This window comes from Ovis canadensis, chromosome 21 (assembly GCF_042477335.2).
Source record: "Ovis canadensis isolate MfBH-ARS-UI-01 breed Bighorn chromosome 21, ARS-UI_OviCan_v2, whole genome shotgun sequence".
Classification (NCBI taxonomy): Eukaryota; Metazoa; Chordata; class Mammalia; order Artiodactyla; family Bovidae; genus Ovis; species Ovis canadensis.
Genome location: NC_091265.1, coordinates 45,612,003 through 45,629,657, shown reverse-complemented (window position 1 = coordinate 45,629,657; position 17,655 = coordinate 45,612,003). Strand labels below are relative to the sequence as shown.

At 52.7% G+C, this 17,655-nt stretch overlaps 1 protein-coding gene and 1 long non-coding RNA gene across 3 annotated transcripts in view; one reads left to right on the top strand and one right to left on the bottom strand.

The window, feature by feature from the left end:
* KIRREL3 (kirre like nephrin family adhesion molecule 3) overlaps positions 1–17,655 on the top strand; it is a 609,605-nt gene that overhangs the window by 551,766 nt on the left and 40,184 nt on the right. For both annotated transcript variants that reach the window (XM_069565440.1, XM_069565439.1), the window contains exon 5: positions 15,027–15,184. In XM_069565440.1, coding sequence (XP_069421541.1) covers positions 15,027–15,184 — 158 coding nt within the window. The remainder of the gene's footprint in view (positions 1–15,026; positions 15,185–17,655) is intronic.
* LOC138426732 (uncharacterized) lies at positions 3,674–7,733 on the bottom strand. The gene is made up of 2 exons (XR_011251732.1): positions 6,280–7,733; positions 3,674–4,055 (listed from the first exon to the last, which is right to left on the bottom strand). It is a non-coding gene; the product is annotated as an uncharacterized lncRNA (long non-coding RNA).

Sequence of the window (17,655 nt, the reverse complement as noted above, 5' to 3'; positions counted from 1 at the left end):
GCAAGCTCTCAGCTGGGGCAGGAGAGACAAGGAGGAATACAATGGGCCTGCTGCTCTCCAAAATTCACTCTGAGCCAGATCTCTGAGTCCAGTCATCCGCGAGACCCAGGAGCTCTGCAGATGCCAAGGGGAGGCCCCCACCCAGCTTCACCCACAGCACTGGCTGAGGAACCGGGCCACACAGGGACGAGACTGTTCCCCGCCTCCGATACCCAGCCACAGTGTAGCGGGGGTCATGCGAGGTACTTCAGCAAAGCCTGAAGGTCACGCCTGTGCCCACAAGTCAGAAAGGAAGCATGGGTGTTCCAAGAAGAGACAGCAGGTCCTCCCTCAGCCCGTAATTAATACAGTGTAATTACAACTGGAAGTTTGTACCCTTTGACTGACGTCTCTTCCATTTTCCCCACCCCCAGCCCCTGGTAATCACTCTACTGTCTATTTCTCAGAATTCAGCTTTTTTTAGATCCCACATATGTCATATGATACAACACTTGTCTTTCTCTGTCAAACTTATTTCACTTAGCATAGTGCTGTCAATATTTCATCCAAGTTCCCACGAATGACAAAATTTCCCTCTTTCTCATGGCTGAGTAGTATTCCATTATATATATGTTTTTCTTTATATATAATACATATAGAGAACTAATACAATTCAATAGCAAAAAAGCAAACACTCACAATTAAAACAGGCAGAGGAACTGAATAAAATTTTCCGAAGACATACATATGACCAACAGGTCCATGAAAAGGTGCTCAATATCGGTTATCATCAGGGAATTGCAAATCAAAGCCACAATGATATATTACTCCCCACCTCTTAGAACTGCTGTCATCAAAAAAGGTGATAGATAGCAAGTTTTGACAAGGATGTGGAGAAATAGGAATCTGTATATACTCTTAGTAGGAATGTAAATTGGTGCAGCCCTATAGAAGACAATATGCTTCTGCTGCTGCTGCTGCTGCTAAGTCACTTCCGTCGTATCCGACTCTGTGCGACCCCATAGACGGCAGCCCACCAGGCTCCGCCGTCCCTGGGATTCTCCAGGCAAGAACACTGGAGTGGGTTGCCATTTCCTTCTCCAATGCATTAAAGTGAAAAGTGAAAGTGAAGTCTCTCAGTCGTGTCCGACCCTCAGCGACCCCATGGACTGCAGCCTTCCAGGCTCCTCCGCCCAAGACAGTATAGAGGATCTTTAAAAACTAAAAATAAAACTACAATGTGATCCAACAATTCCGCTTCTGAGATACACCCGAAGAAACTGAAATCAAGATCTCACAGAGGACTTCCTTGGTGGTCCAGGGGATAAGAATCTTCCTGCCAACGCAGGGGACACAGGTTCAATCCCTGGTCCGGGAAGATTCCGCATGCCGTGGAACAGCTCAGTCCCTGTGCCACAACTACTGAGCCCACGAGCTGCACCTACTGAAGCCCGAGCGCCCGGAGCCTGTGCTCCAGGACAAGAGAAGCCGCTGCAATGAGAAGCCTGCACACTGCAATGACGAGTAGCACCCTAGAGAACGCTTGACACAGCAACCAAGACCCAGTGCAGCCAAATAAATAAATAAGATCTTACAGAAATATCTGCACTCCCATGCTCACTGAAGAATTACTCACAGTAGCCAAGAAGTAGAAGCAACCCAAGCGACCATCAACAGATGAATGGGTAAAGAAGACGTGGTGTATACGTATAATGGAACACGACTCAGCCGTGAGAAAGAAGGAAATCCTAAAATTTGAATGGAATCACAAAAGATTCCAAATAGCCAAAGCAAGCCTGAGAAAGAAAAAAGAATCTGGAGGTATCACTCATCCCAATTTCAAACTATACTACAAAGCTATAGAAAAAATAAATAAACAAAAAGTAAAAAAAGGCTATAGTAATCAAAACAGTATGGTGCTGGCATAAAAACAGACATATAGACTAATGGCACAGAATAGAGAGCCCAGAAATAAGCTCATACATATACAATCAACTAACATTTGACAAAAGAGCCAAGAATATTCAATGTGGAAGGGACAGTCTCTTGAATAAATGGTGTTGGAAAACTGGATAATCACAGATAGAACAATGAAATTGGACCCCCATTTACACCACTCACACAAATGAACTTGAATTAAAGACTTAAACATAAGATTTTGAGACCCTAAAACTCCCAGGAGAAAACACGGGGGAGCGGAAGCTCCTTGACAGTGCTCTTGGCAGTGATTTTCTGGATGTGACTCCAGAAGGATAAGCAGCAAAAAGAAAAATAAATACGTGGGATCACATGCAACTAAAAGGCTTCTGCACTCAGAGGAAACCATCAACCAAACAAAGAGGCAATGGGAGAAAATGTTTGCAAGTCACATTACCTGACCTGGGCCTTGTGGACACCTTGCCTCCACCCCAGGGAGCACCTGGCACGTGGGGCGAGAAGGCGGCCGGCCCCCACCTCAACACCCCCAGCTCACTGCCCCTGCTGCAAGGACCTCCTACACCCCGCACCGTTCACGTGTCCCCTCATTCAATCTCGCACCAGGAGAAGCCCGTGGTAGCTCTACTTTACAGATGCAGAAACTGAAGCTCAGAAATTTACAAAGTTGCTGAAGGTCACCCAGTGAGGAGGCTCCCAGATCTGTCTGAGAGCAAAGATGGTGCCCACTCCTCACCCCCACACCACTTCCCTGGGGCTGGAGAGACAGGGGTTGGCAGCCCCAAACCCAGCCCACCAACCCAGCCCACTGACCCCCAGCAAATGCAGCTGTAGAGGTGACTAGAGCCAAGTGGGGTGTCCTTCCCTGCCCCGAATCTAACCCAGAGCACAGAGTAGAGCCAACATCTTCTGGCCAAACCACCCAGCTCTCCTCCAAAAGGGCAGTATTCTGATACAGAGCACACCTGGCCCAAACCCAGCCCCAATCCCACTCCCAAATAGTGATGAGCCCTGCCCCCTGCCTAGGCGCACCCCCTGCAGTGGGTGCTGTGAGGGCTGCCCTGAGTCTCCCTTTCAGGATGGAAGGACTCCTTTCCCCATCTGCTAGGCTGTGGGGTGGCCAGCTCTCTGCTGAGCCCCCTCTGGGGATTACCTGAGGCCAAAGGGAGGAAGCCCTCCCCCAGTGACTGCCCCCCCAGGGCAGAGAAGCCAGCCTGCCCTCCTGGGATGGGACAGCCTGAGGGCCCCCCGTGCAGAACCACTGCTTCCTGTTGGGATCCACTGAGCTCTCCAAGGTGCCACCCCCATGGCCAGACGCCCTCTGTCCAGTCCCATCTCCCTCTTCCCCGTTGGAGCTGATCCCAACAGGCCTCCCCACTAAGCGTCCTCGGGTCTCTACCTGTGCTGCCCCTCACCCGCGCCCTCCCCAGGGGGAGGATGAGCGTGACTCGGTTTCCCCACGGTTGCAGAGAGGGCTCAGCCTTCTCCCATTCCGCATGGCAGCACCCTGGCAGATCCTAAAGCAGGAATGTTCGCCTATAAAATGCACCCTCTCTGTATAAAATGAGAGGCAATGCTCACCAATTTCTGTGGAGAAATGTGGGCTCTCTCTGTGAAAAATGAGGAAGATAGGAGATTTCAAAAATATCTATAATGCTAAAGTTCGGATGAGCAGTGAAATGCTTTCTGTAATGAATTCAAAAAGAATTGCCCTTTTTCGAATTTAGAGGCTTGTGCTTTTTCAAAAACAGACTCAGAGCAGAAAAAGACTTTGACTTTTTTTCTCTTAGGATGCTGGCAAATAGTGGATTTGATAAATTTGCATAAAGTTGAAAGGTACTTTTAGTGGTTTTCTGGGATTCCCTGAAATGAATTTTGGTGGCAAGAAGCCCAGAGAAAGCATTGTGCTTTTCTCCCCGCTTGGCATGCTGCCACTTGGCTTTACGGTTCCCCATGACAAGGGACAGTGTGTTTTCTCTTTTTCTCTGCTCCTATTTATCTTGCTTCCCAAGTGGATGTCTTGCCCATCACCAGGCTTCATCTCTTCTCGTCCTCTCGTCCTGCCCGTCTCTCCCTGTGTTCCAAACCAAACTGTCTTCATCGCTTCCGTCTTCTCGTCTTCCCCATACTGCTTCAGCCAGCTACCATAGGAACAAACACACGGTTTTATAATGCAAAAATCAGTATTCCTAATCCCCCATTTAAAAGCCAATTATTGCGATTTCATGTGTTTATTTTTTAAGCTCCTTAATAAGGTGACCCTCTCCCCCCATGCCCCTCAATTTCCTGAAGCTACAAGTATTAATCAGGAAGGTTCCACTGGCTTTACTTCCCTCCTTAGTGAAGCCACATATTCTTTTTTTTTTTTAATGAATTTTTATTGGAGTTTAGTTGCTTTACAATGTTGTGTTGGTTTCTGCTGTACAGCAGAGTGAGTCAGCTACACTTAAACGTGCCTGCCAAGTCCCATCAGCCGTGTCCCACTCTCTGGGACCCCATGGACTCCAGCCCGCCAGGCTCCTCTGTCCATGGGTTCTCCAAGCAAGAATGCTGGAGTGGGTTGCCACGCCCTCCCCCAGGGGACCTTCCCAACCCAGGGATCGAACTCTCGTCTCTTATGTCTCCTGCATTGGCAGATGGGTTCCTGACCACCGGCACCACCTGGGAAGCCTATATATACATATATATATACACACACACACATATATATCGCCTCTTTTTGGGGTTTCCTTCCCACTCATGTCGCCACAGAGCACTGAGTCGAGTCCCCCCTGCTGTGCGGTAGGCTCTCATTAGCGGTCTGTTTCACACATAGCGTGTAGGTGTCGATCCCAATCTCCCAACCCATCCCACCTGCCCTTTCCCCACTTGGTGCCCACACATTTGTTCTCTGTCTGCCACAGAGCCTCTTGAGGACGCAGATTTGCTGGATGGGAGCCTGTAGCAAAACCAACCATATCAGTTCTGCTTTCTATTTATGGGACCAACCCGCACCCACTTGAGTCCCTCGGGCATTGTTGTGCTGGCTCAGGACGGACTCCGTGATGCTGTGAAAGGGCAGAGCACACAGAGACAGCATCCCACACGGGAGCAGCTGGGCTGCACTGAGGCTAGGAGAGCAAGGTGAGGGTAGCCGAGCCCTCAGGGGCCTGAGCCAGATCCCTGGGTCCCCCACTCATAAACTGCGCGACTCGTCCCGGGTGGTCTGCCAGGCTATGCCTCGGCTTCCCCATCTGTAAAATAAGGATGCCACGAGGCCCACTGGCACGAGACTACTGTAAGATTTAAACCAGTATATAGCAACCCCTCCACCATGCCAGACTTCCCCCCAGACCCAGCTCTGTGGAGCAGGAGAAGCCCAAACTCAAGTTAAGGTCAATGCCACCTGGGGAGCTTGGGGAACGCTGCGAGGCAGATATGGGCCTGAGAAGGGCGTTCACTCCATCCTGTGGCCATCTGCACAGGAGCCAAGCTGGAGAGGGAGAAGTCCCTTTCTCCTCGGGACAACCTGCCTCCCAGGTGGCCTGAGGGATGCCCCCCTGCCCTGTCCCCAGGGTCCCACGTGCCCCCACACCGGCCCTCGACATACCACGTGAGCCACCTGCTGTGAACACACACAGGCACAGACACATAGAACACACAGAGACACACAGGCACACACAAGCAGACACAGGCACATGTACACACACAGAGGCGCACACACAAGTGCACACAGGCACACACACAAGCACACACAGGCACATGTACACACATACAGGTACACACACAAGCGCACACAGGAACATGTACACGCACACAGGCGCACACACAAGCGCACACAGGAACATGTACACACACAGGCACACACAAGCACACACAGGCACATGTACACACACACACAGGCACACACACAAGCAGACACAGGCACATGTGCTCACACACAGGCACACACACAAGCACACACAGGCACATGAACACACACACAGACACAGGTGTACACACACAGACACACATGCAGGCACACACACAAGCACACACAGGTGCATGTGCTCACACAGGCGCACACGTGCACACACACAGGCACACACACACCCTCTGCTGCATGGAGCTGCCGTCTGCACCCTCCTGCTCTCTCACCCCACCCGCCCTGTTTGCACAACATCCTGTGACTCATTTGTTTGCTCGGGATTAATGAACCTCCGTCTCCTCCACAGCAGCTCCTCGCTGATGAGACAGCTCGGTCCCTTTCAGGCTTTAATCGGAAGGAAACAGGGCACACCCCGCCTGATCTGAGGGGGAGGCAAGTGACTTTGTTTGATGTCCCTGCAGCATCTGTGTCCCTGCCCGCACCCCTGCTCCCGGGCCCTCCCCGCCCCGGCCTCTCACCTTTCCTCGTCGCCTGTGTGCTGCCGTTGCTTTGCGGGGAGGCGCTGACCTCCATCTAGGGAGCCGAGGCTGGGATGCAGAACAAGGAGGCAGCGGAACGAGAGGTTGGAACCATGATCTCACGAGCAGCTGCTGCTCGGTGTCCGCGAGGAGTGGCTTACTGGGCAGACAGTGAGCCTGTGGGCAGCTGACAAGGGCTGAGTCCCTGTGCGGTACTGAGCTCTGGGACGAGGCCCTCCTGTCCACGCGGGTCACCAGCGCCCGGCCCTGTGAAACAGAGACTGGCATATCCGTGCCATCCACGCTATCTTGCCCAGAGAATGAAGTGCCTGCCCACCATCAGGCGGCCAGGAGCCAAGCGAGGCACCTGCCTCCCGTTTTTTTCCCGCTTGTCAAGAGCTCCGGGTGAGAGGCACACTTCCCTGTGTCCTGACCTTTGCAGGTCACTGGGGTCAGGGTTCCCTGAGCTCAGCTAGTCCAGGCCCCCCCAGGCTTGGGGCAGGGATGGAGCTAAAATGCAGCCTCCAGACCTCTCTCCTCTGGTCCCTCTGCCTCCAACCTCCCAGGAAAAGTGTCTGGGCGATGGTGCCACCTCCATGGATGACATATTTTTAAAAGACCCTATTTGCTTCCTACCCAAATCTCCTCTAGGCAGACCTGACTGGGAGTAGGGAGGATCCAAAGAGGAGGTAAAGACATCTGTACTGTGTGTGTGCTTAGTTGCTTGATCCTGTCCAAATCTTTGCGACATCATGGACTGTAGCCCGCCAGACTCCTCTCTTCATGGGGATTCTCAGGCAAAAATACTGGAGTGGTTGCTATGCCCTCCTCCAGGGGATCTTCCAAACCCAGGGATCGAACCCAGGTCTCCCACATTGCAGGCAGATCTTTATCATCTGAGCCACTTAGAAAAGCCAAAAGACACCTACACTTAGTAAATTACATCTATCTAATAAACTCATATATAGAATTGCCAGAGAAAATACAGGATGCCCGGTTATATTTGAACCTCAAATATACATACTAAAAATTATTTGTGGCTTATCTGAAATTCTAATTTATCTGGGTGCCCTGTACTTTTATGTACTAAATCTGGGAACCCCACACATCTCCCAACTCCACTGTTTACTGGCTGTGTGACACTGGGCAAGTGACTTGACCCCTTCTGGGCCTCTGTCTCCTCATCTCTAAACTACACATAAGTGCGTCAGCCTTGTACAAGGCTTCCCAGGTGGTGCTAGTGTTAAAGAATTCGCTTGCCAATGCAGAAGACACAGAAGTCACGGGTTCGATCCTTGGGTCAGAAAGATCTCCTGGAGGAGGAAATGGCAACCCACTCCAGTATTCTTGCCTGGAAAAACTCCATGGACAGAGCCTGGCGGGCTACAGTCCATGGGGGTTTCAAAGAGTTAGACATGTCTGAGCAGCTGAACAAACACACACACACTTTGTATAGGGCTGTTGAAAGGATTAAATGATGACTTTTGGAGCTTTGGAAGAGTTCTGGAAGCGTTGTAAGCTCTGTAGCAATGTCAGCTATTATCGACATTATTACTATTTGCCATTGTTGTTGTTCTACTGATATTACTATCAGTACATCCAAGGTTATAACCCAGGAGGTGGTATAAATGCAAAGATGCATTAAGACCCCTCCTCTTAGCTGTTGGGAACCTGAAACAGGAACTGCAGTGGGTGCCAGCTGGTGCTAAGGGAGTGTGGACATTTGCTTCCTGCTCAGTGGGGTCAGGCAAGGCACCAGACAACCAAGATGTATTGAGGCTTGCTCTGAGCTGCACTCTCTCCTGAGTATAGGGGTAGAAAGAAGAACCCAGCAAGCACCAGCCTTCAAAAAGCTCACAGCTGTGGGATGGCCAAGGGCACCAAGAGCCACATAAGCTCACACATGGTCTTAGGGCTGGGGCTGAGCTTGAGAGAGGGCTTCCTGGAGGAGGTAATAGAAAATAATGACCGGGAATTCCCTGGTGGTCCAGTGGTTAAGATTCTGTGCTTCCAATGCAGGGGGTGTGGGATCAATTCCTGGTCAAGAAACTAAGATCCCACATGTTGCACGCTGTGGCCAAAAAACAAAAAATAAAAAGAATGACCAAAGACAGCCAGGCAAAGGTGTCCTTTGGGCTGGAGAGAGGACAGGATCCAGCCAGTTACATCTCAGGATGAAGGCACTGTCAGCAGAGGGAACTTCACAAACCATGTAGTTGTAAAGGCCAGGATATCCCTGCAGACAGGTGAACAGACCTGTCCAGCGAAAGCACGGGAGGAAGCTGAAGAGAGAAAGCCTAGCTGAAGAAAGCCTTGGCTGGACTCCATGCGGACGAACTGGGTTTTGTCCTGGAGCAGCGGGGAGCAGTGGACACTGAGAAGCAGAGATGGCCAGTCACCGGCCATCAGGGAGGTAGAAAGGATTGGGGCGGAGCAGACAGATTGGCTGCTGGGGACCCGGTGCTGGGGTGACTTCAGGAGCCCAGAGCTCTGGGCAGTCTTTCAGGAACTCACCAGCCAGTAGGTTACTGCTGAGCGTATCAGTTAGTCTTCGCAAACGTAATGATTCTACAAGTCAGTGATATGGCCGTGCCCAGCTGAGATGATCACACGGGGTCAGGTGGGCACACGCATGCCCTTGCATCTTTCTAGTCTGATGGCCCCACTCTCATGGGCACAGAGTCTGGGGGGACGGGAGAGGAGGGAGGGCCAAGCAGGCAGGGTAGCAGATCACCCCAGCACACAGGGGCTGGCCTCGAGTGAACAGACAAGAAGAGTGACTGGCTGGAGGAGGGAGAAGAGGCAGGAGATGGTAGAGCTGAAGGGTCGTCAGCAATAGGAGATGGAGGACAGGCTTCAGTATCACTCACACCCAATGGCCCAGGTTCCAGTTCCTTGCTGGATCCCGATGCATGTTCACATCTTTGAAAGTTCTCAACTTGAAGGTTCATACGTAGGGGACTTACTATATTGTGTATTTATCCATTTATTGTCTAACTCTTCCACTGGAATATAAACCCCACTTAGGCAGGAGTTTTGCATCCCCGCTGCTTCAAACAGGGCCAGGTACACAGTAGGTACTCAGGGTGGACTTTCCGAATGCCTGCTGGCCCTGGCAAGCTGACTCTTAAAAGCGGGCGCATCTCAGTCGTCTTTACAGCCTGGGTTCCACACTTTGACCATCAGGCGGCGCCATCGACGTGCTCGAGGCCTCTGGATGCAGGGATCACACAGGGCCCAGAACCTGACAACCGGACAGATTGGAAGAAGTGAGCAAAGCGAGATGTGAATGGCAGAAACCTTCCTCCTCTCCCTTAGCAGACATCTCTCCAGCACACACTGGGAGCCAGGCCTGTGCTCCATCGAGCCCTCTGAAAGTCAGGCTGGGGGACGGAAATGCGGGGTCTGAATGCATTGAGATAAAGAGCCAGGACCCAGGCAGGAGGTTTGACCAGAGCTCCGGTTTTATGGGCAGGTCTGTGTGCTGCTCTGTTGCTGGTAGAGTGTATATACCACAGAGTCAGACAAACTTGGTGCTAAATTCCAGCCTTTACATGCTGTGTTATTTAGCAACGTCATTTGCTCTCTCTGAGCCCCCGTTCCCTAATCTATAAAGTGGAAGTCCTAATAGCAGCTGTTTAGAACGATGTGTGTGTGTGTGTTCAGTTGTGTCCGACTCTTTGTGACCCCATGGACTGTAGCCCGCCAGGCTCCTCTGTCCATAGGATTTCCCAGGCTAGAATACTGGAGTGGGTTGCCATTTCCTTCTCCAGTTTCAAAGGATACTTGGTTTTATTTCGAGAATAAAACAAGAGAACCCTTGGCCCGGTGTCATCCACAGAAACAAAACTAAATATTGTTCTCAAAAACTGGACCTGATTCTCAATATTTATCTAGCCCTTATCAAGCTACCCCTTCATTCTTCATATCATAAAAATAGTCCTACAACCCGCAGGTATCTTTATTGCCTCACTTTCCAGATAAGAGGGCGAAGGTTGTCAATTGTATAACTGTGTGTACACATCGCACCGCTTATAAAGCGGTGGCCTCAAGCCAGGTTCTGCTCAGCAAACGTGCGTGAAACCACCGTGCAGCCTCAGGTGCTCTGAGGACCAGGATGAAGGAGGCTGCAGTCTAGGGACAGACAAACACATCTGGATCGTTTCCATAGGAGAGGTGGGATACTGAGAATGATATCCAGGATGCTATGGGATCATAGACAAGAGTCCCTTGGTCCAACCAGGAAACGCAGGAAGAGATGGACTGGGCCCTCCACGCATCGTACTCATTCATGTCTGACTGCGACCCCGTGGACTGTAGCCCATCAGGCTCCTCTGTCCACGGGATACTCTGACTGCGACCCCGTGGACTGTAGCCCACCAGGCTCCTCTGTCCACGGGATACTCTGACTGCGACCCCGTGGACTGTAGCCCACCAGGCTCCTCTGTCCATGGGGTTCTCTGACTGCGACCCCGTGGACTGTAGCCCACCAGGCTCCTCTGTCCACGGGGTTCTCCAGGTAAGAATTCTGGAGTGGGTTTGCCATGTCCTCCTCCAGGGGATCTTCTCTATGGACTCGGTAACCCCTTAGCTAAATCTGCAAGGCTGAGTAAGACTGATCCAGGAAAAGAAGGAACTCCAGCATCTCAAGTTAAAGAACTACTTATGCAAAGAAACCCACTATGAAACACATTCATGCTGGGGTCTACGTGTTGGTCAAAAAGTTCATTTGAGTTTTTCATACGATGTTATAGAAAAACCTGAATCAACACAATATCTTTAAATCCAGTGTTTAGTGAGCAGGACAGGCTGCCCAGGTGTCGCTAGTGGTAAAGAACCCACCTGCCAGTGCAGGAGATGCATGAGACGTGGGTTCAATCCCTGGGTCAGGAAGATGTCCTGGAGGAGGGCATGAAAACCCACGCTAGTATTCTTGCCTGGAGAATCCCATGGACAGAGGATCCTGGAGGGCTACAGTCCATGGGTCGCAGAGTCGGACACGATTGAGTGTCCAGTCATGCATGTGCCCTCTGGCCTCTCTGCTCGAGTCCCCGTTGTCCTGGGCAGCAGAACTGGGAGAAAGTCCTCAGGGGCTCCCTCCCACACAGGGAGATGCAAGCGGTACCATCTACAGGGCAGGAGGCCAGAGAGGGGCAGAGGAAGGAGGAAGGCCCCTAGCCGCCTGCCAGAATCCTGGAAGACAGGTGAATAAATGGCAAAGAGCCAGCCCAGGACTGCGGGATTCATATGTGTCCGTTCCGTAAGCAGCGCCCGGGAGCCAGCCCCCGTCCCAAGCAGGGTGTGACCCCTGGGGCTGACTTCCAGCTCCGGGCACCAGCTTGGCCTGAGTTCCATCAGGTCCTCTCAGGCCTCAGTCACCCAACAGTTAATGCGTTTTTCCTGACTGACAACAAGCTCAACACCACAACAGTCAACTATTTTTATCTCCGGATTAATCACAAAAGGCTAACGCTTCCACCTTCCCTGTGATTAAAAATTAGGAGACCAAGCTCTACAGTGGTTCAGGATAATAACCAATCCGGGGAGGAGGGGAGGTGGATGAATAATGCATCTCCAGGCTCCGGCTGCTCGAGACTTTCTCCCCGCCTGGGCCCCCAGCTCCGGGGCCAGGTCTGAATGGGGAGGTAACGAGAGGTCCCCTCCCATCGGGAGCCACAGCTGCCAAGAAGGACTGTTGATTTCTATTCAGCCCGCTGCCCCCAGGCCTCCCCCTCTCATCCCCCACCACCCTCACCCACCCCAGCCCCATCCGCACCCCCTCCTACCCCATCTGGTGTGCACCGAGGCGAAGGCCGATCAATAATGCATGGTTACATGAATAACCGGCGTGATAACCACTTATTCGGGAAGATGTAATCAGGGCCCATTCTGAGGGGGTGTGTGTGTGCGTGTGTATGTGTGCGCAAGCACACCTGCGCACTCACACAACACAGTCCCACTCCCCTCTCCCCTCCTCTAACCCGATATTGTAAACACAGCACGAAGGAAAGGTCCAGCCTGTGCTTGCTTTTTAGAAAGGCTCCTTGCTCTCCATGCTTGATCACAGGCTGGGTCACTGAGCAAAGGCCCAGAGACAGCCTGCTCTCAAAACTGGTCTCACAGCAGAACCCGCTGGGAGCATTTTTTTTTGGTTTTGGTCGCACCACATGGCTTCTGGGATCTTAGTTCCCTGACCAGGGATTGAACCAATGCCCCTTGCAGTGGAAGCATGGAGTCCTAACCACTGGACCACCCGGGAAGTCCCTTCTCTGGGAGCTTTAAAAAGCCCTGATGCTCTGGTCCACCTCCTGAGATGGGGATGCAGCTGCTCAGGGTGTAGCCTGGCAACAGGACATTTAAAACCTCTCTGGGAATATCGTAAGCTGCAGTGAGAACCGCTGTCTCGGGCCCAAGGCCAGTCAGTGCTAAGGAACGTTCGAGATCCCCTGGTGTACTTTCACATTAGATGGCTGAGGAAACAAAACCGGACAGGGAGCTGCCTTGCCACTTCAGCCTCTGATTTAGGGCAATTTCCACAATCCCGCCCCCTCGACTTAACCCTGGAGAGGCCTCAGAGACAGGACGGCCAGGTGTTGATGCTGTTACCAAAGCTTCGGGTGGTCTTTTCCAGTTTTCCTGACCCTCAGCAGAGCTCAGTCTGAGTACCTCCATCCTGGGCGGCTCAAGGGGAGGCAACAAAGGGAGGAAGCAGGAGGCTAGCCCTGCTGCAAGGGTGGCCCGAAGCACGAGATAAAATCCCCTCATACACACTGCCACACCCACCCCTATTTACCGCAAGCCCTCATCCGCCTCCCTGTGGCTCTCTGGCCCCAAAGCACCACGGAGGCCTCTGGCACTAACGAGGGGGTAAGGGGAGGGTGGGGTGGGGGGCTGGCCTCGTCGTCCAGCCCACACCCACCATCTGCTTGCACCCAGGGCCCCCTGGGAGGCTGGGCAGGGTTGAATGAGGCCATCTTCCTCCCTAGGCCAGGATCACAGTAGAGGCCTGAGGCTTATGAAAGCAGCTTGGAAGCCCGAAGGGTTTTTTCCTCTCAGCGAAAGAAACTTGAGCAATAGACACCAGCCAGGCCATGGTTCTGAACCAGGCTTCCTAGAGGACGGGAAGGGAGAGGCAGGGGCACTGGCTCAAGGCGTGCATGTCAGGATACTTAACCTGCCCCAGAGCCTCCTGGAAAGAAGGGGAAAGTGTTAGTTGTTCAGTCACGTCTGACCCTTTGCAACCCCATGGACTGTGCCCACCAGGCTCCTCCGTCCATGGGATTGTTAAGGCAAGAATACTGGAGTGGGTTGCCATTTCCTTGTCCAGGGGATCTTCCTGACCCAGGAATCAAACCCAGTTCTCCTGCATTGTGGGCAGATTCTTAACCGTCTGAGCCACCAGGAGTTTCCTTCTTTCTTTCTTTTGAAAGATTGATTTATTTATGGCTGTGCTGGGTCTTCATTGCTAAGCACAGGCTTTCTCTCATTGCGGCGAGCAGGGCCTGCTGCCTCAGCCCAGAGGTACAGAAGGTCGCTTGGGGCCCGAGTGGGAGGATGGACTTCCTCTGGCGACTGGACAAAGAAGGCCTTTTGCATGAAGACCTCAGCCCTCACCTGACGACCCTGTCCTCCATTCACTGAGCAAACACACAGCTCAGCCCTCCTCAGGCCTCCAGAACTGACTGACTAGCCCCTCCCCAGGGAGAAGACCAGGGACCCATCAGGGGGTCTCCAGGGAGCACTCTGCCCCTTCTGGTTTGTCCAGGGAGGAGAGGCAGGGCGCAGCAGGGGCCTGAGACCCTCAAGTGTCCACAAGCATGGACCTCAGAAGAGGCTCTGTGACCTTCAGCCAGTCACTTAGCTTCTCTGGGCCCCTTCTCCAAACAGTAGTCATCCATCACTGTCAGTGCCCAAGCAGCGTCCCATTATTGTCATGGGGGTCAGAGACGTGATTGCACTTTAGCAAAGGTTTACAGAGCTTGTGCCAGGCACCGGGCCCTGAGCTGGGCTCCGTGGGAGGCATCACTCTTCTCCTGGCAGCCCCCATCTCTCAGCGGGGACCGCGGACCAAGCAGGAGAGATTCATTCCAGCTCTGGGAGGAGGGAGTTGGAGCCGCTCTGGGAGAATCAGGTCCAAAGGTGATGATCGCGGTTGCACAGCTCTTTGGAACGCTGTCTCAGACTCGAAAGTTTGCCTGTCACCTGTCCCCTGTGAGGGAAGCGGCCAGCCTGGTGCTCCAAGTGTCGGGGGACCTGCTTCCAGCCCTGGTCCCCTCCGCTCGATCGCTGTGTGACCTTGAACGAGTCACTTAATCCCGCTGAGCCTCGGTTTCCGGATCTGGGTAATTGGGATAATGATGTTTACCTCGCAAGACTGCGGTGAGGATTAAATCAGATGACAGATGTGACAGGGCTTTGTTTTCAAAGAGAGAAGTTAGAAAGATAGGGTCCAGGCAGCAGTGGCACGCTCTCCGGTCTGCAAATCACAGCTAATGACGCCTGCCCTGTCCCCTCGCAGGCTGCCGCGGAATGAGACGATGACATGAGCGTCCTCTGCAAATAAACACGGGACGCCTGTGTCGGGATTACTGCTGTCGTCGCTGTTATTGTTATAATGCAAGAGGATTATACATTTTATTAAAGGATGATAATTACTGTTTGTCAGCGGCTCCATAAAATCCACTCAGCCTTGCCCGAGAGGAGGGGGTGCCCTCAGCCTGACCTCTCCCCTCTCTCTCCCCACGCAGTGCCGCCCGACGACCCAGTGATCCTCGGGGGGCCTGTGATCAGCCTGCGGGCTGGGGACCCCCTCAACCTCACCTGCCATGCAGACAATGCCAAGCCTGCTGCCTCCATCATCTGGCTGAGGAAGGGAGAGGTGATCAACGGGGCCACCTACTCCAAGGTGAGGCGGGGTTGGGGGGATGTGAAGGAGGGGAGGCCACCAGGGGGCAGGCAGCGGGCAGGGCACAGCTCTCCCCATCTCTTTGCAGCTCTTGGGTCTGCCTGTGTGATTCTGTGTCGCCTTTGGCTCCTAGCTCTTTGTCTCTCTGCGTCTTTTTCTCTCGAGTGCTCTGGCTCTATTTTTCCGACCTTTTCTGTCTCTCCTTCTCCCCCTCTCTTTCCCGGGGGAATTGCTGGGCGTGGTGACAACGCTAAGAATGGAGTATGGTCAGAGGAAGCAACTCAGGGACAGAGGTGGACAGAGCCGAGGGTTGCCAGATAAAATACCGGACATCCAGTTAAAAGCGAATCTCAGGTTTGCTGTTGAGTTGCTCGGTCGTGTCTGACTCTTTGAGACCCCACGGACTGCAGCACGCCAGGCTTCCCTGTCCTTCACTATCTCCCCGAATTTGCTCAAACTCGTGTCCATTAAGTCGATGATGCCATCCAACCATCTCATCCTGTCGCCCCCTTCTCCTTCTGCCCTCAATCTTTCCCAGGCTCAGGGTCGTTTCCTCCCATCAGGTGGCCAAAGGATTGGAGCTTCAGCATCAGTACTTCTAATGAATATTCAGGGTTGATTTCCTTTAGGATTGACTGGTTTGATCTCCTTGCAGTCCAAGGGAATCTCAAGAGTCTTTTCCAGCACCACAGTTCAAAAGCATCAATTCTAAACAACAAATAACTTTTCAGTGTAAGTGTGTTCCAAATATTGCATGGGCCATACTTATACTAAAGATTATTCACTGTTTAACCGAAATTCAAATTTAACTGATGCCTGTATTCTCATTCACTCAATCTGCCCACCTTCCCAGTGCTGCCAGCTGAAGCTGTGTAGGTGTTTCCTGTCCCAGGTACCTGGCTCAGGGGTCAAGGAGGGCTGAATGCAGCCCATAATCCCTTACCAGTCCTGCACCTGCTGTACCTACCTGCTGGGGTGCTTTTCTCTAGTTCACACAAGGTGCTGTGAGCTGAAGGGCTTCCCAGGTGGTGCTCGTGGTAAAGAACCTGCCTGCCAAAGCAGGAGATGTAGGAGACACGGGTTGGATCCTTGAGTCAGGAAGATCCCCTGGGGGAGGGCATGGCAACCCACTCTTGTATTCTTGCCTGGAGAATCCCATGGACAGAGGACCCTGGTGGGCTACAGTCCATAGGGTCACACAGAGTCGGACATGACTAAGGTGACTTAGCACAGATGTAACCTAAACTGCCTCCATAAAGGCCCCATGTCCAAATATGCGCCAGTGAGGCTTAGGGCTTCACCCTATGAAATCTAGGGGGACTCTATATATACATCGCAGGTGGGGAAACGAAGGCAGAACGCTGACATTACTATGACATGTGATGGAGCTCGGGTGTGGACCAGGTTTGTAGGACCCCAAGGCCCGCTCTACGACGCCGCTAACACTCTCACCCAGGAAATATGCCGTGCAGATCCAGTGAGGGAAGGCAGTGATCCTAACAGCCATGCTTCCCTCTGCCCCTTCAGGACCATCCTCTGAGGCAGGCTGCTCCCATTGTACAGATGGGGACCGTGAGGCACAGCAATAGATAGATAGATAGATATCAGGGGCCTGGCAGCTCTGACAAGCTATAGACCTGTGACTTAGGCTTGCGGAGAAGGATGGATGACCCAGCAGCTCCCATGGACTCAGCCCTGGGGGCTGTCAGAGCCCAGGCCTCTGCAGCTCCCTCTCCCCCAGGACTCAGGTGCCATTGACCTCGGCAACTGTGATGTCCCAAAGGCAGAGCAACCCCAGACTGGTTGTGCAAGAGAAGAGGCTGGGGGCATGAGCAGCTGAGACAGAGACAGAGAGACAGGGAGAGAGAGAGGCTGAGAGGACATTCATGTGCAACAGTCAAGTAGGATTCACGGTCTACAGGAAAAATCCCACGGGGCCACGCTGACAGCCCCCGAGGCTGAAGCCTCAGCGTCTGTCACATGGTAAGTGGTTAAGCCCCTGAGCCTGGCAGCTGGGAAGCCGGCATCCAGGCTCCACCACCATCTAGCTCTGTGGCCATGGGCAAGCTAGCTAACCATGCTGTGCCTCAGGGTTCCCATCTGTACAATGGGACCAATGGCACCTGCCTCAGAGGATGGTCATGAATGAGCAGAGGGAAGTATGGCTGAGGGAAGGATCACTGCCTTCCCTCACTGGATCTGCACGGCGCATTTCCGGGTGAGAGTGTTAGTATCATCGCAGAGCAGGCCTTGGGGGTCCTACAAACCTGGTTCACACCGGAGCTCCACCACATGTCATGGTAACATCAGATCTCTGCCTCAATTTCCCCATCTGCAAAATGGGATGATGATAATAGGTATTATGATGTAACAGGTGCCCATGTTACAATTGCTGCGAGACTTAAGAAGAATAATGCATTTGAGCACCGCAGCAGAGAGTAGCCCTGCTCGCTGCAACTAGAGAAAGCCCC